The sequence below is a fragment of the Empidonax traillii genome, unplaced genomic scaffold (assembly GCF_003031625.1).
Source record: "Empidonax traillii isolate 1590-97213 ecotype Southwest subspecies unplaced genomic scaffold, ASM303162v1 scaffold289:size826226, whole genome shotgun sequence".
Lineage (NCBI taxonomy): Eukaryota > Metazoa > Chordata > Aves > Passeriformes > Tyrannidae > Empidonax > Empidonax traillii.
The window spans coordinates 387,549-412,785 of NW_020955482.1; the positions used below are offsets into that span (position 1 = coordinate 387,549).

At 42.3% G+C, this 25,237-nt stretch overlaps 1 protein-coding gene and 1 long non-coding RNA gene across 3 annotated transcripts in view; both read left to right on the forward strand.

Annotated features, from left to right (window-relative positions):
• Positions 1 to 8,334: 8,334 nt before the first annotated feature.
• LOC114060739 lies at positions 8,335 to 12,175 on the forward strand. Its single transcript, XR_003571947.1, has 3 exons — positions 8,335 to 8,375; positions 10,445 to 10,567; positions 11,867 to 12,175. It is a non-coding gene; the product is annotated as an uncharacterized LOC114060739 (long non-coding RNA).
• A 956-nt stretch (positions 12,176 to 13,131) lies between these two features.
• Positions 13,132 to 25,237, forward strand: part of CHST11 (carbohydrate sulfotransferase 11) — a 161,835-nt gene continuing 149,729 nt past the window's right edge. Inside the window, exon 1 of one of the 2 annotated variants that reach the window (XM_027890471.1) lies at positions 13,132 to 13,314. In XM_027890471.1, coding sequence (XP_027746272.1) covers positions 13,197 to 13,314 — 118 coding nt within the window. In that variant the 5' untranslated portion in view covers positions 13,132 to 13,196. The remainder of the gene's footprint in view (positions 13,315 to 25,237) is intronic. The other variant, XM_027890472.1, reaches the window with a different exon arrangement.

A 25,237-nucleotide genomic window follows, 5' to 3' on the forward strand; every position in this document is an offset into this window, starting at 1 on the left:
AAGACTAACTGACAGCTCAGTTATTCCTTCCTGATGCATTTCATTAATAGCCCTTGCACATCTCACCTCTATGAAATTGGCAGCTAGTGAGGTGCCTGTAAGAGGCTAATTGCCTCCAGAGTCTATTGTCCTGGAGCCAATTGTTAATCTCCTGGTGTTAATTGCCAAAAGTGGGGGAAATCAGAGTAGGCAGGGGGCATAGGAGCTGCATGCATATTAGAGCTACGTAGCAAAATGCAGGTGTTCATTTGTGCTCCATGACACCACAGCAGAGCTTAGCGAGTGGAAACATAATGAGGCACTAGCTGAGTGTGAATCCTAAATGTTTTGCTGCATTTTTTATTCATTACCTTCACATTGCTATTCTACTTGCAAGTTATAAAACAGGTGGGGTGAAATCTGGGCCCTGATGAGGTCAAATTAAAAATATCAGGGATCTGACTGGGTGCCTGCATGACCTGATGTTAAGAATACACTAGCAGAATTGTGGTGGGTTGGGAAAGAAAAAGAATGGACGTGCAACACTTGTATAATAGTTTAGTTCACTGTTTTGCCATGGCTTTTCAATTTGGTATTTCCAGACAGAAGACTGGATTTAATCTTAAATTTAATTGAATCTCCAGAAGTCTTCTAGTTACTTCAGTTGAGTTGATCCCATCTCCATAAAGGTACGCCTATAGTGTGTTTTGGGTCTGGTTCTCTAACACTAGGTGATTGAGTACCTTCTTGACGTACTTTTTGGATAAAAAAAGTAAATTAAAAAAAAGTAAATAAAAAAATAAAACAAAGGTACTTTTTGGTAAAGCTAAGGTGCATAAAGAACTACGAAGTGATACAGACTGTAGTGTGAGCCAAAAATCCGACCTGTGTTTTTCCTTTGTTAAGTTAATGGGAGCAAGAGATGTTTGATAAGATGCCTATTATGCACACAATCTGTTGCAAAAATCCTTGTTAGGCTGCTTTTTCAGTCTGTCAGACTAGTGACTTTTGAGCATCCCAGTTTACAGCTTCTGTCTAGACTATGGTTTGACCTTTTGGTCCTGGTGTCAGATGGTGACTTTCAAGAGCTGAAGTCTGCTGCTGTTGGGCAGTGATGGAAGTGTGTATTCTGTTAACCTGAGCAGCTGGAACATCTGGTGGGGGAATAAAATGGTCAGTTGTTTGTCTGGATGTTTGAGTGATAAGAGACTTTGGCTGGGGGGCTTTGTCAGCATGTGTGAAAAATGTTTTATCTCCCAGTTTACGGTGTAACTCTTCTAAAAAAGTACAGATTAATTTAGATCTATTTTCTTTAATCCTTTTTCTTTTTTACCTGCATCTGGAAGAAAAGAAAACAGAAATATTCTATGACTACTATATATTGTAATGGACATTTTCCAAACTAGTAACAACAGTGCTTAAGTTAGCTTACAAATTCCAGTCTGGAAACTGCCTGCATAACTGAAGGGACTGAGAAACACTTGAGAAAAAACCCTCAAGATGCTGGTGACACGAATGGAAAAATTAAAGTAAAAAAAAGAAAAGAAAAAAAAAGGAGGAGGAGCTAGTATTAGCACATTGATAGTGTTATGGTTAGTGAGCAGCATAACAATAACAGATTCAAAGAGCATCTCTGTTTTGATTTGGTTTTCATGTTGGCTGCAAGCTGTACTTTAAACACACCGTGTAGATGTGCTGAAGAGCCATCTACAAAGCTCTGCCCATCAGCATATTTTTTTCTTTGTATAATAGTGCTGTAACATGTATAGGAGCTTGTGAAGGGAAGAGGAAATAAGCTTTGTGACCCAGTTTTATATACAAATTAGAAGGCTTAATTTGAGGTACAATCATTTCATCAGGTATGTGTTACAACTTAAACTGGGAGGATGATTGGGTCCCTCGAGAGAGAATTGCATTTTGATTTATTTTTTCCTGTGCCAACTGCAAAGCTACTTGATATTTGCTTTAATACATGTGGAATTGGCACCTGCAGCTAGCATTGTGATAGATAGAGGTAGTTACAGAAATTAACATAAATTTATGCCTAAAGTAATGAAAAGCACATCTGCAAAGATTAAGCTAAAGGCAAGGCCTGCCACTGAACTTAGTTATTAAAGGAATGACCTGCTTTTCCTTTCATCCCTCAACTCTCTACCTACTGGACAATCTGAAACTACTGAGCGTAACATCAAACCAAAGTGATAAAGTTTCAGGTATTTTAGGGAAATCTTTCCTATGGAACAGAGACTATCCTATAAGAGAGCTTCTTTACCTGTCCCTGAAAGTGTAGTAAAGAGAAGTGTTGTCACAAGCCTTTGCTTGTTGCTTTACTCTTGCTTGCTACCTGAAGAGGAAAAGCAATCTCCCGGCATGCTGCAGGACATTTCCTCCTCATGAAAGCCCATGAGATCAGCAGCCCTCGAAAATACAGTGGTGCCTGCCTGTACTTGAGTACCATTGAGTGCATTTTACCATAATGGCCTTAAAGAGGACTCTCTGCCTTCAATGCTAGAAAAAAACCTGTGGCTGGCCTTCAAAGGGAGGAGCTCTGCAGAGAAGCAGCTACCCTGAAGAAGACCAGAAGCACTACTGCTACTGCTGAACCCTTCTGGAGGAAGGAAGGGATGGCGTGGTTCACCAGCCTCGTGTGGGATTTGTGGCAGTGGCATGGAATGCTACTGGTTCAGTTCTGTAAAGCCTCAAATCTCATTTCAGTAACAGATGTGTTAATGTGTACCCAAGCTGTGCACACACTGCTAAAATCCACTTCCCTGAAGTGCTTTCTGGTCATGGTTTATATTCTCCTTAGAATGAATCACAGATGTTTTGTTGTTTGGGATTTTTCCCCCTTAATCCCATCAGTTACATGGTAGGATAGCAGGCTGTGGTTTGAACTAGGTCTGTTTAATTTTTTTACTTCACAAACAAACTGGTGGTAATGTGGGAAAGGGAGGGGAGGAAAGGTTTATAGTCCAAACATCCAAAGGATGATCATATCTACTTCCTCAGTGTATTGGACTTATGTGTCCAGGTTTTGATCCTGAGTGGGCTGTAGGGGTGGCCTCTGTCCAAAGGTGAGCCCATCAGTGAAGCTGGTGGCACCTCTATGGAAATGTGCTTAATAAAGGGTAAAACATGCTATATAGCAGTTGTGAGAGAGAGGAATGAGGGAGGAAAAAAGAAAGAAAAAAAGAATAACAGCCCTGCAGGCACCAAGGTCGGTGACAAAAGAGAGGGAGGACATGCTCCAAGCACTGGAGCAGAGGTTACCATACAGCCCGTGTTCTCCACGGCTGTGGTGATGCAGTTTGTCCCCCTTCTAGTCCATGGAGGACCATATCAGAACAGATATCCACACTGCAGTCTGTGGAAAACCCCATGCTGAACAGTGTCAGAAGGAAGGATAGGCAGAGAGAACTGTTATATGGACTGACTACAAACCCCATTCTTCATCCCACTGTGCTACTTTGGGGGAGGAGGAAGTAGAAGAGTCAGGAGTGAAGGAGTGAGATTGAGCTGGAAAGAATAGGATTTTGGGGGAAAGCAAAGTTATTTATTTTTGTTGTTGTTGGGTTTGTTGGGGTTTGGGGTTTTTGTTTGTTTGTTTTGTGTTTTTTTGTTTTCTTTCTGTTTTTTAGTTTAATTTTTGTTTCTCACAATACTAGTCTATTTCTAATTGGCAAAAATGAAATTAATCTTCCCCAAGTAGAGTCTGCTTTGCCCCTTACACTAATTGGTAACTGATTTCCATGTCTTTATCTCAACTCACGGGTTTTTCCATCTTGCTCTTCTGTTGAGGGGGAGGAATAACAGAGCAGCTGGGTGGGGGTCTGGCAGCTGGCCAAGGTTAACCTGCTGCACTCAGTTACGATATGGCCACACAAAAAGTAGATTTGGTAAATGAGCCACACAAAGGCAATAGAAATCTCCAGTCTTGGTGAGAATGAAAAGCTAGCATCGTGTGGAGACAAAAACTTCTGTGAATGGATCTCCTGACAACACAATGATCTCTCCATCCTCCTCAGGCTGATGTCCTCCAAGAAAATCTCACTCTTCCTAGCAGTGCCAGAAGCCGTCTTGATTGTATAGCATGATTTACTGGGGCTCTCTGCCAATAGCAGTAGATCAGTTCGCTTTTCAATAGTCTGAGTTTGAAGTTCTGTCATTCAAATGGATCCTGTACCAGTAGTTATTTATAAAGTGATTTGAAGTCTTTTTTTTTGTCATTGAAAAGGGATAGTTTACAGTTGCATTGACAGAAAACTGTGTTCTCAGGGCTAGCTATATGATTTTTGGGGGAAAACCAATGTGCCTTTCAGGATACATTTGCAACATTACTTGATTTTGAGACCAGTGAAAAGGGAACTAGCACAGATTTGAAATCGATCAGTCATAAACTTCTGCAGTCCAAACTATGGACACATTCTCTATTGGTTTTACTTACATACAGACTACAAGAGAATAATGAAGCAACATGAAGCCTCCAGAAAGCAGTTCTGTTTTGTGGTGTTTGGTTTTTTGGTTTTTTTTTTAATGATGAATCACATATAAAAAATGGTCATTCTTCTTCCTGTGCAGGGTCAGACAGACAGCTTAATGGTATTCGTTCCTCATCAGCCTTTGACAGATGATGTAGAGTCAATATGGATATGTTATCCTAGCTCATCTCCAGGAAGTGATAAGCTTTGATAGAGTTATGGCTCATGTTTCATAAATCAGACCTGAAACCATACCAGAATGGATGAGGAAAATGTATTGTAGTTGCTGCTGTTGCTCTGGAAGATGTTGTAAACTTTCTGTTCTGAAGAAAGGTGACATAAATATCCGTTTTTGCCTTCCACACTGCAGAAGGAAGACTTGCCAAATTCACAAAATTGGGTAACCTTTCTAATTGTGCTAATTTTTCTTACTATAATTAAACTAGTGGTAAACTCAGGCTTTTCTTCTTCCTAAGTCAAGATATTCCATGCTCAGCTATCAACGGGGTTTATAGATTCCCTTCGCTGGAGCTGAGTCATGCTGTCCTTCACAAACACTTCAAAGCTCTGCTGGAATTGTAGCTCCAGTGTAGGCAGTTCCTAAGGATAGGGAGCCACACCAGAGGGGAAAGGTAAGGAGTAACTAATTATACAAATGGGATACTCGTGGAGTGACAAATGTGTGAAGTGACTTAGAAAAATGCCTGTGCAAGTTGGATAATATTATTTCAACAGCTGCTGTGTGATTTATTATCTCTGTTCCCTCTCCTGTAATATCACCTCGACATCCTTTAAATAGAAAGAGTCCCCGAAGTCACAACTTTTAATTGAGAAAGACTGGTGAAAGAGAAAAAAACCTAGTATTTAATTAGCTCTGGAAAATGCTTTTCTTTTAGATGTGTTTCTAAACTGCTTCTTATAATCCCATAGTGCTTTTCACTTAAGTACCTCATAGCATTTCTCAAGCCTAAGGTCACTGTAGTGTAGACAGTGAGAAAAATCCTACTTGTAGGTACGAATTGCTGCCTCTCCTGTTCAGTCTGATGATTTTCAGTGGTACAATTGTCCTCTGGGCACAAAACCCACCTTGTTTTCAACCTTGGATCTGTTTTTAACATCCATACTTCTACGCTGGCTTCAGTGGATTTTTTTCTCCTAGTGAAAATGTTAAAGGAATGAGACATAGGAAAAGCATAACAACATAAGAGGTATGTAACTTTCCACTTAAGACTGTTGACTTGCTGTTGATTTTGGAAAATCTTCAACATGTGTAAGTCCTAAGGACTTTAAGCATACAATTAAATCAAATATGTGTGTAAATGGAATATGTTGTAGTTACACATGTAAACTAGAAAAAAAAAAATTGCACAGAGCTTGTTTCACCACTGAAAAATAACAAAGGATTTCACCAGAATCTGTTCACTAAAATCGTTTTCTGAACAAGTTCCAGGTAAAGAGAATATGTGTTTTTGTCTTCAGTTTTAGCAAAAAAAAGGAAAAGAAAGAAAAAAAAAAGTTTACTGACAATCATAATGGACTAAAATCTTGTATGAAAATATTGAATTTTGAGACAGGGTTAACATTTTTAATGGGAAACATTTTATAAAGGATAATGTTTATATTTGTACCAAGTTGAATTTTTTTTTTTGGTAGAAAAAATATAGGAAAAGAAAGGACATATTATTGACCTAAATCCACCTCTACTGAAATTTAACATGGTCAGGTCATGTACAGTGAAAAATGTGGCTCTCATTTTTAACTGTAAGGCAGGTGACAAGAAAACAGGATAAAATGCTGAACGTTAGAACACAGAAAATATAAGATTTGTCAGCATTTCCTTCAAAACAAAAAGAGATTTAGAAGGCTCTCTTGGGATTTGTTACCCCTAACTTTCCCCATGTACAAGATAGGCGTGTGTAGCAGAGCTAGACGTCCTGGAGTGTTTCAGTCGATAGGCACATTTAGGGCATGATTCATCTCATTGCACTTTGGATGTCTAAAACAGAGCAAATTAATTGTGTCATGTAAATGTGTTTTGTTTTCTGTTGACTAACCACGTATTGACATTTGACCACTTGGAGACCAGCTGGATGGAATGCAAGAGTTGGTGAGATGGATCTACCCTAGAAGTGACAATGATAATACCAGCAATTGATTTACATGCTCAGAAATAATTGAAGACTGTTTCAGAAAAGCCTAACACTCATGGTAAAGCACTTTTAAAATCTGTAAACACAGAAGATGACTTTGGGGTTTATTAAAAAAAAAAAAATACAATTGTGAAAATCTGAGTAACTGCTTTTCCAGTTTCCTTTTTCTTTTTTGGCTGGGGTAGGTATTTTCCTTGTTCCCCACCCCCTCTAATAATAATTTTTACTATGATTCTCTTCATGTCTTCTGCAAAGATATTTTTTTTCTTTTTTAAGTATGTGTGTGTGTTCCTATTCATCTGATTTTTTTTCCCTCTGAGTAACATATAAGCCACTCCAACTCTTGGAGACAAATCAATTTGCTCCTGAAAGTAGCCTGCTTGAAGTTCAGCTGGGAAAGTGCTGCAGAGTGAATGGAGGAAGCCTGCTTACGTTTTGTAAAAGTATATGCAATTTGTAGTGTTCTGGTGCTGTGCTGCTTCTGCCAGCCAATAGCCACTACATCCTGCCTTCCTGGCTACCAGGTTTTATTCTGACACCCTTGTGCCTAAGGAACAGCATAGCAGGATGCAGCAATATGTTCTGAAGAGGGTGAGTTATGTCTGAGAATAGAACTGGGATGAGCAACCCCATGAAAAGTCAGTAATTCCTCTTATTTCAGCCTCTCTGTGCTCTGAGTCACACTTAGATGATGCCCCAAGGTCAGTCAAAAAAAAGAGATCTGAATTGCCGTGCAAATTAAGGGTCCGCTGCCATTGCTGGGGAAAATACTTGTCCATTTAAAAGTCCTTTTAACAAAGACAACTAACTATACACCAGGGGATTTTGCATGGGCAGAACAGCTTGTCTTGCAGCTCTTTTTGGCCTTTACATTTGTTAACTTTTACTCCAATAATTTCACTTCATTACAAGTGTCCTTAACTAGCAACGGGGAAAGTTGCAAAGGAAGTATACAGAGAGGGGGAAAAAAAAAGAAAGAGCTGAACTTCACTGGAACTTGGCAAATATTTTAATGTCTGCTTTGCCCAGGAATTTGTGTTGGCTGTTCTGGTTGTAGCTGTGGTGACAGGTTGCACTGGAATTTTTCTTGGATTTGACTTTCAGGGGGGTGTTCCCCAAGTGCAGCCATTTGCATTGCAGGACAAAATCCAAGCTCTACCTAATAAATGTCTCAAGCAAATGTCAGTCTTTTGGCACACTTCGCCACTGCTATCTGTTGCAGGGCAAACTGGTGTCTCCTCTGAAGCCCGTGACATTGTCCTGGGCAGTGCTGGAGCACTGGGTTTGATCCACTACAGCTGTTGATCACAGTGGGCAGAGGCATAAAAATCCATCACCTCTAGAAATTGCATCCTTCAAAGCAAAGCTTAAAAAATTGCTTCCCCGCCTATCTTCTCCATGGCTTTTTACTAAGAACTTTGCAATTAGTATCACAGGAGTCTAAGAACTTTGCAATTAGTATCACAGGAGTCTTGTATCGACCATAGATTTTGCCTATAGGTCCTACTTTAATCTTGAAATACATCATATATTGCTTCTCCTGATTGCTTCTCCTTCTGAACTTAATTAAGCCAGATGTATGCTTGTCCTTTTCTGTATCTTGTTTATCATGATTCTGTGTTCTGCCACGTTTAATTCAGTCCAGTTCTCCAACAGAAACTGTTTGTCAGCATTGTGAAATCATTTAAATCCACAGCATTGTTCTTAAGAGGCATAAGCATGTGATAGACTGACATTAGCAGCACAGCTTAGTGAGCCTGCAGACCAGGTATGTACCATTCTGCAAAAAATGTTTCTTGCAAGGGTGTCACTCGAGAGATGCTTCAAAAGCTTGTCAGGATGTTTTTCTACTGAGGATAATAATAATAATAAATCTTTAATAATATATATTAATAACAAACAGTTAACAATAAAGGTATTAATAAAGGTTAATAATAGATGATAATAATAATAAAATCACCCCATGCGTTTTGAAGGTGGGAGTGACACCATATTTAGCCTTGGAAATGCTGCCCTGCTCCTCAGCTTCTCAGATTCTTCTCAGAGAAGGAAGAATCTGTTGCCAACACAGGACAAAACTACCAGTGAATTTTGTGAGGAAGCAAGGAAGCTGTAATTCCTTAATGAATAAATAAAGTACAAAACTAAACTGTGATCTACCAGTACAGGGGAGTCGGAGACAACAATGCCTTTCAGATAATGCACATTGTATTCTTAAAACCTCTGCCTCATCAGTCTGGTTTGCACCACCTGGGGGATATGCAGTCCAAGAAGCCATAAACTTTTTTCTTCTAGATCAATAGCAGATGAAATCCTCTCTGAAATAGGGGGAAGCCAGGTGGTAGCACAGTGGCATTTAGTACAGTGTATTCTAAAATCTGGATTAAAAAAAAAAGATAACCCTTCTATTCATGGAAAAGGACACTGGAGACCTACCTGGAACCAAAAGTTAGATACTGCAAGAACATGGGCTTTCCTTCTAATTCAGTCCTTCGGGTTTAAAAGTGCATAAAGGCATTAAAGCACTACCTAAGGCATCATCATAGAAAATACAAGATGCAGGTCAAGGTATTTCAGAAACACAGCAGATTCTTCAGCTTTGGGAACATGTTAGGGGGGTGTGTGTGTGTGTGAGGGTTCTTATTAGGAGGGAAGAAGAAGGGGGCAAGGTATCTGCTTAGTTCCAGAAAGGATTGTCTTTCAGTTTGCTACAGTGGTGGCTTCCTGGAGGTGGGTGGCCTTTTATTCATTGAGACAGTGAATTGCTGAGTGAGAAATCTGAATAGGGAAATGAGCTTTGTCCTAATTTCACCGAAGTCAGCTGGGTTAGGGAGGTTCTCAGTGACTTTTTTTAATGAGCTCAGAATCAGGATCTTAAAAGACTATCATACATTAACACAGTATCATTACTGAACACATTTTGGCATTAGAACAGGCAATCCTAGTCTGTGCTACAAGGTCCTACAACGTATGAGGTAGGGAATTTGCCTGACTATTAACATGGGCATTTATTTGACTATCTACCTTCAGACAGTGCCGTTTAGGGTAGCTGGTCCAATGGAAGGTCCGCTGACTGACTGGAATCATTAAAGCAATGCGCTTTTTCCTTGCGGGACAAAACCCAACAAGACCTGGTGTCTTTATGATATGGCTGTTTTTGGCAGAGAAACGTAAAAACTATCCCTACAGATTATAACCAGAAGACATGTCTAGAAGATTTTCTCATTGACCTGGCTAGACTGCTTCACCCTATGATGGTTAAGAGCTGTGATGGGATTGGAGTCATAACTAGTCTCAGACAGAGAGTCTGAAATTTGCTGTTTGTTTCAGATCTGAAGGCAGTTTACATGCCTAAAGCTTGTGTGTATTTCTTCAATAATAAATGTTAGACATTTTGTAAAAATTTCACCTTCTGTTTCAGGATGATGAAGCTAATCAGTACAAAACCAAAGCAAACAAACACTTTTTTTTTTCTGAGATTCTTTCCCTACAGAGGAAAAGTTGCACAGACACCTATATGTCTCTCTCAGATGCTTGTGTTTTCTAATGGTTTTCTGTTTCACATTTAAACATGCTCTTCAGTATTAGCTTGCTTGTCATTTTCTTGATGAATTGCACCCTGAGTTTACTACATACTGTATTTCTGTCTGGGCTGTTTTTCAACTGCAGTTTTGCTATTTTTAGAGCTTTATCAATAAATAGGGATGTGGGCGGTTTTGTTTGGTTAGGTTTTTTGTGAGGCTTTTTTATTATACAAAATGCTCTACAAAACACTGTCTGGACTTCTTTTGATGTCACTGGCACCTGGTTCTTAATCTCTTAAGTCTTTCTTTCCAGACATCTCTTGGATGCTCAGAGACACTGAACGCTGCTTATTTTCATGGGAACGGTAGGTCATCACACCCACAGTACCATCCAGACTCCCTGCTGCTCTGGAGCTGCTGAAGTTTCCACTCAGAAGTGTGCATTAGAAGAAGTGCCTGAGCTATTCGTTTACCTATTCTATAACTTGGCACCTATCTAGAAAGACAACTGTGTTTCCTTATGCTACCTCAATTATGCTCTTTTCTGTAGGAAAACCAAAGCACAGCTGTCTCAATCTCTAAAAAGTAGGCTGCTGCATTTCATTGTCTTGACTCACCAGAAAGGTTGTTGTAGTTGAAAATTTGCAGAAATGCTGTAAGCATTTGGATGGATGTTAAGCTTGTAATCACAATGTCCATAATGATGCTATTGCTTTATAATGTTCTTTTAATAGTAAATGGCAACACAGCTGGGGATTTTCTTCCTGCTGCTTTAAAGCTCTCCATCATTCCATCAGAGCATGATGCTCAGAAAATAAAAAAGTAACTATTTTTAAGCCACACTGAACAACTGTCCACCTTCTCTAGCAGCATAAAGCATATCTCTTCTTGTGTCACTTGACTGAGTATTGAGTTCTAGGCTTTTGCCCTCATCCCTCAATGTCTTATCCAGATTCCTGGATACAGTCCAGTTCTTTCTGTTAAAATACTGCAGTTGCTGTTGTGCTGCAGCGTATGTATTGACAGGGGATGCTGAAATGCCAGGCTCTGCTTCTGGTTGACTTTTGCTGACTGCCTTAACGATCTGCCACTTCAATGCACTACATATTAATACTTCTCTTTGTCTAGTGTTTTCCATAGAATGCCTTTTTGTTACATTTACAGTTTGGATTTAAAAGAGAAAAACCAATTTAAAGTTTCCTTTACATTAGGAAAACTGGAAAATGGTCACTGCATATTAAAACTGCTAAAAGAAAAATGGAAAAAATCTACAGGAAATAAGCAAAATAGTGTGTGAAACCTTCCTTAATGAACAATGGAAATTATGCGTAATAAAAGGAACTCTAGGCCAAGCCTAAATTATCTACTCTGTTTCAAATGTATAACTAATTATTGGTTTATCCTTAAGGTAAAAGCTTTTTAATTGGCTTTTTTAAAGTCTGAATAGAAAACTCTGATGACTTTACATGTTTCTGTCACAATTACCCAGAAAGAAATGTTCATATATTCATACATTTTGGGTTAGTTGGCTGGGGTTTCTTTGTTGGTGGGGGATTGTTTGTTTGTTTACTTGGGTTTTTTGGGGGGGTTGGGGGTTTGTGGAATTTTTTTTTGGGTGGGGCAGGTGGAATGGAAGTGAACTTTTTTTTTTTTTTTTTTTTTTAGCATAAAATGTTTTACCCACTTGCTTCTCAGCTTTGGACTGAGTCTGTTTGGGTCTATTTTCATTTTACAGACCCCTCCCCCACAACTCATTGGAAGAACGGACAAAAGTCTGAGGGGAAAAAAATCCTTTTACACGTGAAGATGGTATCAGCATTGTAAAATGATTTTCACTTTAGCAAAAAAAGAAAACCAATAGCAAATCGGTATTTGGGTGCACCAAGGGAGCAAACAGAACAGTTAACACAGCCCAAGGATAAATGGTATGTTGTTAAGAAGACATTTTCATTCACCACTGCACTTTTCAACACCTGTCTAGTTCAAAGCAAGAGGATAGTCCCAGTCTGGGAGCTCGGCCGTGTGGTTCACATTGGAAAACTCGTTCGGGACTCAGTTGACCCCCAGTCGTTCACACCCCCCGGCTCAGCAGCATCTCCAGACGTCCCAAACCCCGACGAAAGCTTGGACACGGCAGATGCCTTTTGTTCTGATGCTCTGAGCTCTTCTGCATTCCTCCCACGTACGGTCTCGTATCTCATTGCCTGGTGCTGCTCTCGGCTACCGAGAGGTAGATCCACCTTCGGTGGACAAGCTGCGGGGCAAGGACCTTTTGTTTCGCCCAGACAAATGAGCAACGTCAGTTAATTCAGAAAACTTAAAAGTCTCTCACTTAAAAACAAAAAGAGCTTTCATTTCTGGCAGGCCAGGAGGCAGCGTTTTCGCTGGGGATGATTCACAGCGCCGGGAAGTTGGTGTTTACACCGGCTATAAATACGAACAGCTCCCGGCCGGGACAGCGCGACACCGGGGGAGACAGGACGGCAGCGACTGCCTGTGACATAATCTCTGGGGCGAGGGAGCACTTGGAAGGTGGCATTTAGGGTTAGCAGAGTGACAGGCACCAGCAGCGTGGGAGATGAGAATTTCTCCGCACAAAGAGGGCGCGGGGCAGAAGCAAGGCGGGGGCGGTTGCTCCTGCGCGGACCCCAAGCCGCTGAAGAGGGCGAGCGTGATCCCGAAGCGGTCAAGTTCAGCGGCAGTGCCGGCACCCGGGGCGCTCAGGGCCGGGACACACCGGGCTATGCCGGGGCGCGTCCCTCCCGCCGCGTCCCCGCCCGCCGCCACCGCCGCCGGGCGGGACCATCTCTCCCCCTGCCGCGGGGGGGGGGCCGCGCTCCGCCCCGGCTCCCCGCCTGGCCCGCCTCCCCCCGCGCGGCTCAGAGCGCCCCTCCGCCTTGCGCGCGGCGTGGTCCCGCCCAGCGCAGGCATTAACGCCCCCCGTGCGGGGCGCGGGCGCCCGGGCATCTTCGGCGGCGGCTCCGCGGAGCGGGGCGGGCGCGGAGCGGCTCCCAGCGCCAGCCGTGCGCGCTCCGCCGCCCCTCTCTGCGCCGCCGGGCAACGCCATGAAGCCGGCGGTGCTGGAAATAATGAGGATGAACCGGGTGTGCAGGATGGTCCTGGTCACTTCCGTGGGCTCCTTCATCCTCGTCATCTTCTATTTCCAAAGTATGTTGCACCCAGGTAGGGCACCGGCACCGCAGAACCGCACCGGCATCGCCGGCCCCCGCGGAGGGCAGCGCCCGCTCGCAGCCGGCGCAGGTGGCAGGCGCCCCGGGAACCTTCGGTGGCTGCCGCCGGCCCCGGCTCTCTCCCCCCGGCGCCGCTGCGGCAGGCGCGGGGCTCGGTGGCGGTGGGCGCAGCCACTGGCAGCCCCGTCCCGGCCACCGCCCGCGGCAGCCGCGGGAAGGTCGGCTTGCCCCCCCCGCAGAAAAAACTTCCCGCGGGAGGGAGGAAAGTTGGCTTATTTAAGAATTTTTTTTTCCCCGCTTTATATCGTGCATTTGGTGAAGGGGAACGGGAGCCGGCAGCGGCTAGCGAGGCTGCGGCGGCGGAGAGCGGCGCCGGGAGCTGCCCGGTGCTGCCCGGTTCCCCTGGGGGTCCGTTCCAGCCGGGAGCAGGACCCCCGGACCCTTGTCCGTGCGGGGACGCGGGCCTTCGTCTTCCCTGCTTTTCGTTTTCGGAGGTGTCAGAGACACCGCGGCTGGGCAGGGACACCCGCTATCGCCGGCGGGCGGCTCCGCGCCGGCTGCCCGAGTTGGCCGGAGCGGCGGGGGCGGCTGCCCTGCCCGGCCCGAGCCATCCCTGCTCGGGGGCGCTGCTGCCCGGTCCTGCCTTGTCCCGGGTGTTCGGGCGGCTGAGTAGCTCCGGTAGAGCCGCTGGCTGCGCACGGGTGTCCGCAGGGACCCTGGCTGCGGAGCGCCGTGCAGGGGCGCGTGGATCACCTCGGATCCACACTCCCGGGTACCTAATGCGACTTTAGTCTTCCAGTTCACAAGCTCGGTGGACACTAGCGATGGAGCTGTACTAGGGATAGCGGGTCCGTGCTCTCATGGAAGTCGCACGTAGGTCAGCTGCTGATTCACACAGAGGTAGGATTGGGCTGTGGAAACTTCATGCGGTGTCTGCTGCGCGCACAGACCCGTCGTGGATTGCAGAGAGGCTGCTTTGCGCGTCTGGGCTGTGAAATCTGTCCAGCATGGCAAGAAGAATTTATTCTGATTTGTCCGTCTGTCTCACTTTTTCCTCTTCCTGCCTGAGAAATGAGGTGGAAATTGCACTTACAGTGTCTTTTTTGGAGGGATCTGACAAGCTGAGCAGAGGAGCGAGGTTTGTAAGAGGGAGTGTTACCTCTTAGCGGGCCAACAGCTGCAGCTGACAGAGTGGACACACTCCTCGGCAGGCGAGTCTTCTGAGCTGTACCTGTTAATCTCTACTGCCAGCTCTCAGGTGTCCTGGCTACAAGAGTAGAGCTGTAGCTGATAAAGAAATTGCAATTTGGTAAAAAGAAAAAGACTTACTTAGTTTGAGTCTTTCCTTCGCTCCTTGTGGCTACTGTAGTTGCCACATGTAAATGTGGCACTTAGGGGTGTAATACAGAGGTGGACTTGGCAGTGTTGGGTTAATGGTTGGACTCAGTCTTAGAGATCTTTTCCAACGTAAATGATTCTATGAAAAATGATTTTTCCCTAAAGTTTTTGAAGACTTTTTCTGTCAAATGGTAGAGCCTTAGTGCACTGATAGAATTAAGAATCAGTAGTGTGCTGTTTTGTGGTGAAGCCAGGTCCCGTTTGGTGTTTCTCTACCAGCTGTCTGTTCCTCCAGTGTTGGTATCATTTGGTTGATGAATGTGTTCTCATATGGTGCCCATCTGTGTTAATACCTGCCAACTTCGTGGAAAAATTAGCATATATTTTCTTTCCTGCTGTGTCCGTCTCATGCTTACTGGCTTCACAAGGAGTGCTCAGTCCTTAGCAGACCTGGAGAAGGCTTTATTTCAGGTCTTCAAGGCACTGTGCAGAATTGTTGATTGTAACACAGCTTCACCAATTTAATAGAAGTGTGATATTTTAATTGGTTGCATTCCTCAGATAATATAGTTTGCACATGTGTTCCAAAAATTTGACTGTAACTTATTACTTCTCCTTGTTTCAGATGAATTATACTGCTGGGACATAAACTCAGCATGCAGTAGGTGGGAGATTAGGTTAAATCTTCTTCTGTGAATTTTTGAATGTAGAAAAATTGTCTTTTAAGAATTCTCAATATGCTTTGTAGTTAACTGTTGAAGATTATGGCTTTGTATTCATTGTATTGTGAAGCTATAAATAGGTTGAGATTTTAGTACAATTCAAAGGATTTAGCATAAATTCCAAGGAGGGAATGTTATGCCATGAAATCACCAGGAGAATAACATGCACCCATTTTCTGTTTGACACGTATTTGGGTTGTTAGTATGAGTGGCGTAGATCTGGAAATAAATAGATCACAACCCTTATTGTACCTTTTTGATCATAACTGTTTGTGCTTTTTCATGTGGGCTGTTTCCAGTGATGAAAAACTGCTGGAAAGCTGTTAAGCCCTACTCTAGTCCTGTGTAGAGTGTGCCCATTTGGGTTACTCATGGTTTGTAAGGCTCAGACAGCTGCTTTTCTGGGTATCTGTTATGCAATTGTGTGTGTTACCATCTTGGTAGTGCAAGTGATAGATGAATGTAGAGTTCTTGGAGGGTCAGGAGTGAGGGAGGTAGTAGACCTGTCAGTGTGATATACATCAGGTTGCAGACAATTTTTAGGAATTAGATCTTTATTCTGAGATCTGCTCATAATCCTTCTTGATGTGTGTCTAAATTCACTGGAGCTAGACCCTGGGCAGAGTGCATATCAGGTGGGATGGGACTGGAGGTATTAAGAGCTTTCAAAATCTTGGCTACTGTCTTATTTTTTGTGGAGGGTGTTCTAAATTCTGGCTGGTTTCCACTGAAGCATGTCTTTGGATGGCTGCAGGAGGGAGCTGTCTCTCATACTCTGAGACGCTTGCCAGTGTCACTGTTGTTGGTAGCTTAACCACGCTCGCTAACATAGGCACTTTGTAATCGGAATAAGATGAAAAATTCCCCCCCAACCTTTTGGATGGAAAATAAGGTTTTCACTGAAGTTCTCTGCAAGAAGTGTCAGCTCCTTATTGCCAATTTCTTCACCCTTCATGTCCTCATGGCAAATTTCAGGAGACTCTGCTTACAAAGCTTTCTGAACGATTTTAGATGAGAGAGAATGAAGGTGGAAGATGCTAGAAGGCCACCAAATGATGAGTCCAATCCCCTCGGGGCTAAGGCAACTTTTCATCTGTTAGATGGGAATTTTCTGTTTTAGGAGGTCTGAATGTGGAACTCTTGCTAGAAACATGAGAGACAAACTTCTGCTGACACCGTTTTATTGTCTTTCGGATAAATAAATAAAACAATGATATAGTTAACAGAAACTTTTCTTCCAAATAAACAGAAAACCTTAATAAAGCAAACACACAATAAGCCTGAAGCTGGGAATATAAACTATGCTTTATCTTCCCAAAAAATTATGATTTGAGTCCCTTGTGCTGTATCTCAAATGCCATCATACTCATATTGGAAGGAGATCAGGTGGTTTTTTCCTCTGTTTTTTTTTTTTTTTTTAATGACTCCGTACCCATTCTTTGTTGTGAAGTCAGTGGTTAACGCACCTTTGCATTATATGAATTTTAGCAGAGATTGCTTATAAACTAGGGAAACCACCATCCCAAATTAGGTTTGCTATCCAGTTGTTGGCGGAGGAAGGTGAACGATGTTGCTCTCCAGTGCTCAGGAGGGCTGTAAAGAAGACTTTGGAGATGATCCTGGCTGTTGTGGCTTGTCTCAGGGTCTGTTCCTGGGAGAGGAAATGGTAGTGGAGACTTCATTGTATTTTCCTGTCCCCTGTCTAGCCTTTTCTGAAAAAAACAGTCTGCAGTGTTTGCTATAGCTGGACATACATCAATTTATAGCAGATTTTCCCCAGCTCTTTTGCTCAGAGTACTTTCCTCCTTCACTCTCCTGCTATGTACTATCTAACTGAATGCAAGCTGATTATTGCTCTATGCTCCTGGGTCTTGTGTCAGTGTGAAATAGGTCACTCTTGGAGTTTTATATGAAAGCCAATCACAGTTTTATCTGCTACTTTTCCTGTGAAATCAGTTTGCTCACTAGTCTTTAGCCTGCCTACACTTTCAGAGATGTGTTTGCTTTATTCTGTGGGCATCCCAGCTGCAGTGAGCACGGGGACTGTGAGTCAGTCAGTGCAGGCAGGAGCGGCTTTGGTAGGCTGGGAGTCAGACTGGTGCTGTGTTAGGATCCCTCAAGATGTGAAATTCCTCATATAGGTAGAATAATTAGTGCTATCTTTATCTTACCTGAAACAGTTTTATGAAACTAACTTATTCTTAACCTGATTCCCTCCCCCAACTGGAAATTTTTTGCTCCGTTTTTCATCTCCTGTTTTAGACTTCCACTGCTCTCCTATGGATGCTAGCAAAGGTTAGATCCTCAGACTTGCCTCCTGTCCTGATCAACTCAGTTACACATGCAGCACTGTGAGACTGATAGGTGACATCTACCTTTGCTCAAATGTCAGAACAACTCAGACCGTGTGGGACTTTTTTCCTTGTATCTGAAGACAGGCTCACCATTGGTTTTGATGGAACATTCTGTTTGAAAATCAATGCAGCAGTCTCCCACCTTGCAATTGATCCTCGCTTTCTCCTCTGCTTACAAAGGAGAATGAGATCTGCAAAGCAGTGGGTGTGTGGCATTCCTTTGATGGACCCTGTATACTGGTTTTAAATTATTCTGTTTGGGATACAGAGAAGTGGAGTTCATTTGACAGCCACAAGAAACTGGCCCTCATTTAATTGCATGCAATGAAATCCATCCCCCAGTCACAGGCAGAAACCCTGCTGTGTGCCTGGGAGGGGACTGTGCTGTATCTCTGTGTGGGTGTCCCTACAAGCTTTTCATAGATTTCCATGCATCTGTCATCAGTGTGAGCAAACTTTCTCTGGTCCCTCTTCTCAAAGGTACTGGTTGTCTGGAACTGCTTTAAGTTGAGAGTTAAACTGCTCTTTGTATCTTGAGAAAATCTTCCCGGTTAGGGAATATTAATTTTACTAGAAGAGGAACTTTTTCAGTCACAGTATGTATGAGCATAGCTTTTTGCAATGACTGCTTGCTGACCTTAAGAAATAAAAATCTGTCTCCGAATGTGTTAGCTGGGTAATTACTGTCAGAAGTAACGTCTTATTACATTTTAACTTATCAGAATATTTATTATTCCGCAGTTATATTTTTTTACCATGTAGGTTCTTATAAGCTTTTAATTTTTATAATAATGTGTATCAATATTGAAAAACTGCGTGCTGACTTTCAGAGCACTGACACTCTCTTCACAGATGTAAAAGTATTGTGACTTAGCTAAAGTAACTTTTTCAGAGATAGTCAATTTGAATGGAAATTTTGTTTTTTTTCCCTAGGAAAAAAGCATATAGAGTAGAAATTCCCAGTGCTTTTTATGAACAAATTTATACAGTTGATTGAGTGCAACTGGTATCACGGTTTTATCTCCTATTCAGAAATATGAGCATATTTCTGAATTCTTAAATTGTTTCCATTACTTTTCAGGAGTGACAGGTAGTTTATCTTGTACTGTACCGTGTAACTAACTCTAAAAGTGATTCAGAGAATTGGAAGAAATTAGATTCATGTTACTTTTTCCAAAGCCAGCACTACTGTATTTTGTTTGACTCTGTTGCCAGATGTACTATATCAAATCCTGCCTGACAAAGCTGCTGCAGTTGTCCTTGTGTGAATGTCATTCCAGCACAGTTTTTTCCCTCTCAAGCCTTTTAGGCTGATGCATATGTATCATGTATCAACTCTAAGCTGATCCTGAGGGAGTTAAGGACTGGGTTGGGGGACACAACAGTTTGAATCTGATGATTTTTCTTTTTGATTGTTTGTGGTGTTCAAAGCAAACGTTTGAGTTTTGTGTGTGACTTGTCCAAGTGTCAACGTGCATAAAATCAAACATAGATGCATGGGTGAAGGGCCTAGTTCAAATCACCGAAAAGAGCAAGAGTTTTCCCCTTCACATTAAAGGAATAAAATTAAGTTCAGGAATGATCTACTTGTGTAGACCAGGCATGTCCACAATAAAGGTGAAGAGATGTTTGTGGTGGGTCATCTAGATTCAGTAGCCACGTACTATACTACAAGGATAACATTTCAAAACACGTTTTTGTTTTGTTGGCTGTTCCTGTTCCCTGTGGAGCCTATTCCTGTAATATCTCTGTGGACAAGGTATTTGTCCTTACAACTGCAATTCAAACTGTTGAGTTCGATTAATTCCTCAGTATTTGTGTTTCAGTGTTCAGGCAGAATGCTTGCATGTGACAAAGTGGTGTTTCTGGCACAAGCCTCATGCTCTTAACTAGAAGATGAGACCACCAGAGACTACTGTGGACCAGAAGTCTCTGGTGGTCTCATCTTCTAGTTAAGATGAACAAAGAATTCAATTCCTAATTATCTCTGGTTCATGCCTCCAGACATAGGGATTTTCTTGGATTTCAATTTTGTGAATGTAATCAGTGGAGGATGCAGTGTGTTCCCCCTTTCATGTAATTGTTTGGCACCTGAAACTAAGTTTTCCCAGATAAATCAAAATTTTACTGCATATGCACTTGGGCTCTGGGTCGCTTCTCTTGCATAATGTTATCCCCCATTTTTCATTTGACACTGGTCGACAAATGTGGTTTCTGTTCTTACCCTCTCTATGGGCTCCTTAATGAGGACTTAACTGTCGATGTATTGTCTGGAATAGATCCGTTCCCCTCTGTCAAACTGAAATTGGATGGCCTGTGTTAGATTTCAGCTCCATCCCAACTGTCCTCACAGGTTGTCACATCACCGGTAGCATCACTGAAAGTACCTAATGAAAGGCAACCTGTGCACAGATAATGAGTGCTTCTCTGTAAGGAATAAGTGATTGGAGGGTGCTGACTATCCTGTGGCAGTGTATATCCTCTGCTCTGCCCTTTCTCTGATGTCCAGTTTGGTCCCTGCAGGCTGGTGGGGAGCCCCTCACACAGAACAGGAGGATTGCAGGTGTGTCTGTGGGAGCTGGCTTGTTTTACCTGGTCCACTCTGTGAACTTAGAGGATCGGAAAGCTCTGTGGCAGCAAGTCTCGGAGAGCCAGAGTGGGTGACAGGACTCTCATTTCTGTGATAAGCTAACAGGACTTTCAATAAACCACATGGTATAAGTAGGTGCAGCGCAAGCAGTTTTTAATTTGCAGTAAGGAGACTTTGTGTCCACATGAGTCAGGGAGGCTTCCTTGTACTGAAGAAATTTCACTGCATAAATGTCTATTTTTATTTTTAAAATAATAATACTTTTATTTTGGTTTCCTTTTACACTGTGCCTAATGTTGGCAATGAAAGTAAATGACAGATTTGCTTTTGGCCTTATTAATTTTACACATTAGAGATGAGGTCCTGAATGAGGCATTAACATTTAGTTTGTAAGCATCAGAAGGGGCTGTTATTTAAAAGAAATAAAATTAGATGGCTGCTACTGGAACATTTGAAGTAAAGTGTTCATCAGAACATATTGACTGACATTGAGGCTAGATTTGGAAACTTAGTATTTCAATTTTTTTCCCTTGACAAATTTGAATCTCTGGATTAAAAAAGCTGAATATGAGCACTTACAAAATCTGACTGAAAAAAAAGATGGCTATGCACACAAATGTGCATGAGTGTGTCCATGCACTCACCCAGCCTCACACTCCCTATGAAATCTGTAGATGGTGGCCCAGGTAATCCAAATGCATTGATTTCTGAAGTGCAAACCCTTTCTCCTAGCGAGACTGCTGTAAGGAGTATCAAGTTCTTTGTTATTAAAAGAAATCCCAGAAGTGCCAAGTGCTCCACGTAGGTGCCTTGGTTATTTTACTAATTGAAATAAGTAGTAAGTGTGGTTTCCCATTTCTGTTATTCCTTCTCAACTTATACGTGTTTGGAAACATCCAACTGGAGAGATGTAATGATTTTATGAATTCTTTCTAGGCTGTGGAGGAGTAGGAATTTTTACAGTTTATCAGTGTATCAGTTTAAACAGTAAAAGTGCCTCTTCAAGGTAGCCTTCATCTTGTTTGTGCCAGGCTGTAGACACTGAAGGATGACTTTGCTCCATTAGTATCAATCACTGCTGCAATGGCTTCACACTCCTATGAAAAAACGTAAAAGGTGGTGCTGGGGGAAATGGAAAATACAAACAATGCAATTGAGCAGAATTTCTCACAGCACTGTGATTCCGGGGGTTTGGGAGATGGTAACTCTATCCAACACATGTCGTGAAGGTAGGGGGACTGCACTGCGTGAAAACAGCTGCGAAATGCTCACATCCTGTAAATGTTGTCTTCTCTTCATTTTGTAGTGAGAAGTAGCCTTGATTTCAGGGATGTCAGTAAAGTGATTGGTGCGTGGTTTTGCAGGATCAGGCCCCCCCTTCTCTTTCTTCTCTAGTAGGTGAAGGAGGAGGATACCATCCTTCTCAGCTGTGCTTAATCTGCAGAGGAACTGCTGCTGCTGCTGCTTTGAGCATTGTCTCAGGCTAAAATATGCCATATTAAAATATCTTAATATCAAAAGATTGTGTCTCTTTGTTTCTTGTCTGAGTGGTGGGAGATGATAGTTTTCACTTTCAGAGTCCACATATAAAAATCCACAAGGAATAAAGGCTTTGTTGGGTTTCAATCCACTTTTCAAACACATTGTACTCTGTAAAAAGCAAAGGACTATGGGATTTTTTCCTTTATTTTAAAAGTGAACAGTTTCTATTCACTTTTAAGACACTGACAATTCAAGATACGTTTTGTAGACGGTGAAAAGGTAGGTTTCAAGACTCTCAGAGTAATACCTTCTGAATTAATTTAATAAATGACACTGTAGCTACTCATTTTTGTGCTTTTTGGGCTGATAAATGATTGTATAAGGGAATGAAAAGGTTTAAAATGGATAGCTTGTAGGGGTTTTTGAATTAGGTGAGGTAGATATATAGTTAATAAGGTGACTATAATTGGATCTTATGGATGATCTTTACTGTAATACCTTGTCTTAAAACAAAGAGCTTTATGTAGTTAAAATCCTTTTAAAGACTATTTGCATTATAGTGCTTTAAAGCTGATTGCTATGCAGGCAGAACAAAAATGTCTGTATTATCTGAAGTGACCTGACATGGAATAGCACATTGTGCACCCACGCTGGTGGGTACCAGGAGCCCAATATGTCCTTCTAGTAATCTGTATTTTTACAGCCTGTGTTGGAAGTGGGAGCAGAGAATTTATAGTAACAGAGGAGGAGGGCATTAATGCTTTTAAACACTTGGTGATTAATAAAATGTGTCAGTTGGGGTCATAAATAAAAAACTGATAAAGCTTGTCTTGATTATGTATTTTGGTCTTGATTAACTTCTAAAATACATTTGAGTTTCCAGATGGCGATAAGTGCTTTATCTTTAGAATTAAGCCTGTGTATGTGTGCATGTAGTTACGAAATTGACGTTACTGCTAATCAAGTGGGACAGACACACCAGAGAATGGTGTATTGCAAGGGTGACTATAGACACAGGCACTCTGCCTCCCAGGTGCTGCCGTGTCCCACTCCCTGGGTTTAGTAATTGTTACAGGATCAGTCAGCTGGACACTGTGCAAAGTTCCTGCTGCCATGACAGTGGCAATCCTGTGGATCACGCTGGATGATCTCTGCCTCTCCACATTCCTTTCTGAATCAGACTTGGTCGTTCTTTGTGGCAAGGTTAGGGAAGCTCAAATAAGATGAACATAGCTCCCTGCTAGGGCTGTTGGGTTTGGGGTTTTGTTTTGGGCAAGCCATAGGATTTTATTACTTTTTTTTCGGAGTGCACTGGGTGGTTTGAATTTGCTGGTGGATGGATTGAATGATGGACTGGAGGAGTCAGTTGTTGCTTTTCAGTTGATTTTAGTGAGTACTGGGTCAGGCCTACTGTGCTGGAGCAGAGGCTTTTTGAATTGCATAAAGGGGCACACATCCCCTGTGGAGGTAGAAATATAGGATTGCAGGCTTGGGTGGAGCCCTGAACTGTTTCTCCCTTGTAAATCTGGGTCAATTCCATTCACTTGGTTTTATCAATTCTGGATTAAAGGTACTGTAACGAAAAGCAGAATTTGTCCCTTTTTGTCTCCCTGCAGAGCAATATACAGTAGAATATCAGCTTTGCTTTTCTGTTTCCCCACTTATTTATCCATCACAGAGTCTTCTCTGCAGGAGAGGTGAATGGAAATCTTTTTCCTATAGAGATGCATGCTTGAAGCGTTCAAGGGACGGTGCCTATTTTCAATCGCTTCAGTAGAAATTACGTTGAGGGATAAGCTATATTGTAACCATTAGCATGCAGATCATCAGTATGATCGAAGTCTTGTCCTGCTATGGAGCTTTTCTATCTCGCATGGAAAAGGCTATTAATATTTTTGGTATGACAGCAAAAGTGTAATTGCATTAAAGAAAAAAACTGGGAAAAAGTTGAGGCTTCTGGAGCTGTTTACTATTTTGAGATAAAACTCCTCTGAGATACTAAATGAGCTGAAATGGGTGATGCAAAACAGACGGGATTTAATTAAAATTGTCTTCATATTTGGCTGTCTTGAGCCGTCTTGTGGGGCTTTTTTCTTTTTCTTTTTCTTTTTTTTTTCCCCCCAGAAGACTTCAGTGTTTCTGCTGAGTTTTTCCCCATTCTGTACCTGTTTCCTGAACACTTAAAATCTTCCAGAATAGAGAAAGGAGAAATTTTGCTCAGGATGGATGCCAGGACAGTTTGCAAAACAAAAATATACACAGGACTATTGTCTGAATGATTAGTAATGCACGAAGCCCATACATCAGTATAATGTCAGTGACTTACAGCCTCATCCATCTCAAGAATGCTATAGCCAGTGTGGTTACACGTTACTGTGAGAACCCTTTGTGCAAGTAGAAACATGTCTCGTTCCCCCCAGTGTGGTTGGGCACCAAGGGAAACAGACCATAATTCTTATATGTCCAAAGTAGCTTGGGTTTTCTCCCACTGCCAGTCTTTCCATAGGCTTCCCCCCCCACCTCGTTTTAGTTTTCTTTGCACTTTTCAGACCTTTTGCTTGTTTCTGCATTCATTGGGATGTGACCAGGAGATTTATTTCATGTTCCATTTCCAGCTGTGAGGGGATCCCTTGTCATCAGATTGTACTTCAGCTGCTCTTACCTTGCCAGAATGGTTTATGCCTGGTGTATTTTCCAGCATTTTGGGAGCCTAAAAACACTACTGAACATCAAGCCATGAGTGTTGTGTATTGGTTAATGTCAAGTCTGTGCTTTTTTGCTGTCTGTTGCAGTGGAAAGCTTTCACTAGCAGCAAGTCAGGAGCAGTGTTTCTGGAAATCTTTGAGAATTTGGGTCCAAGTCTACTTCTTTGGTAGTAATACTTAATCAGAAGGCTTCAAAGTGCTTTCTTTTTCACTCTATAGCTAGGGAAACCGAGGTGTGGTGAGGAAGGGCATGTGTGCAGAGATTTGTTAAATGTTTTCCTACTAGTCTAGTGGCACATAGAGGAATGAAACTGGATGGTAGGATGGTTTTGTTGAGCTTGCATGATCTAAGGGCTGCCATCTCCTATAGGGTTGAAATGGACCATAGTATAAACAGGCACAAATCAGACACAACCCAAGTCCCAGCTCTCAGCCCAAGTGACACCACTGCAGCCCTCTTCAGATGTGCTCTTTGCTTGTGAGGATGACTGTTGTGGACAGTCTTGTGTCCTTTGAAGTGCTCCTGCCAGGAAAATGTTCCTGTTGCAGATGCATGGGGCTTTGAGAGCTCCTTTTGAATGTCTCTGTACAAAGTGTTGCCTCCATGAGACCACGAGTTGTGCTCCGGGGCATCCAAGTCCTGATGCTAAGCTACAAATGTTCTCTGGTTGTACTACAGAGCAGAGGCATAAACAGTTATTGTCTCTAATTTTTCACCGTGTTT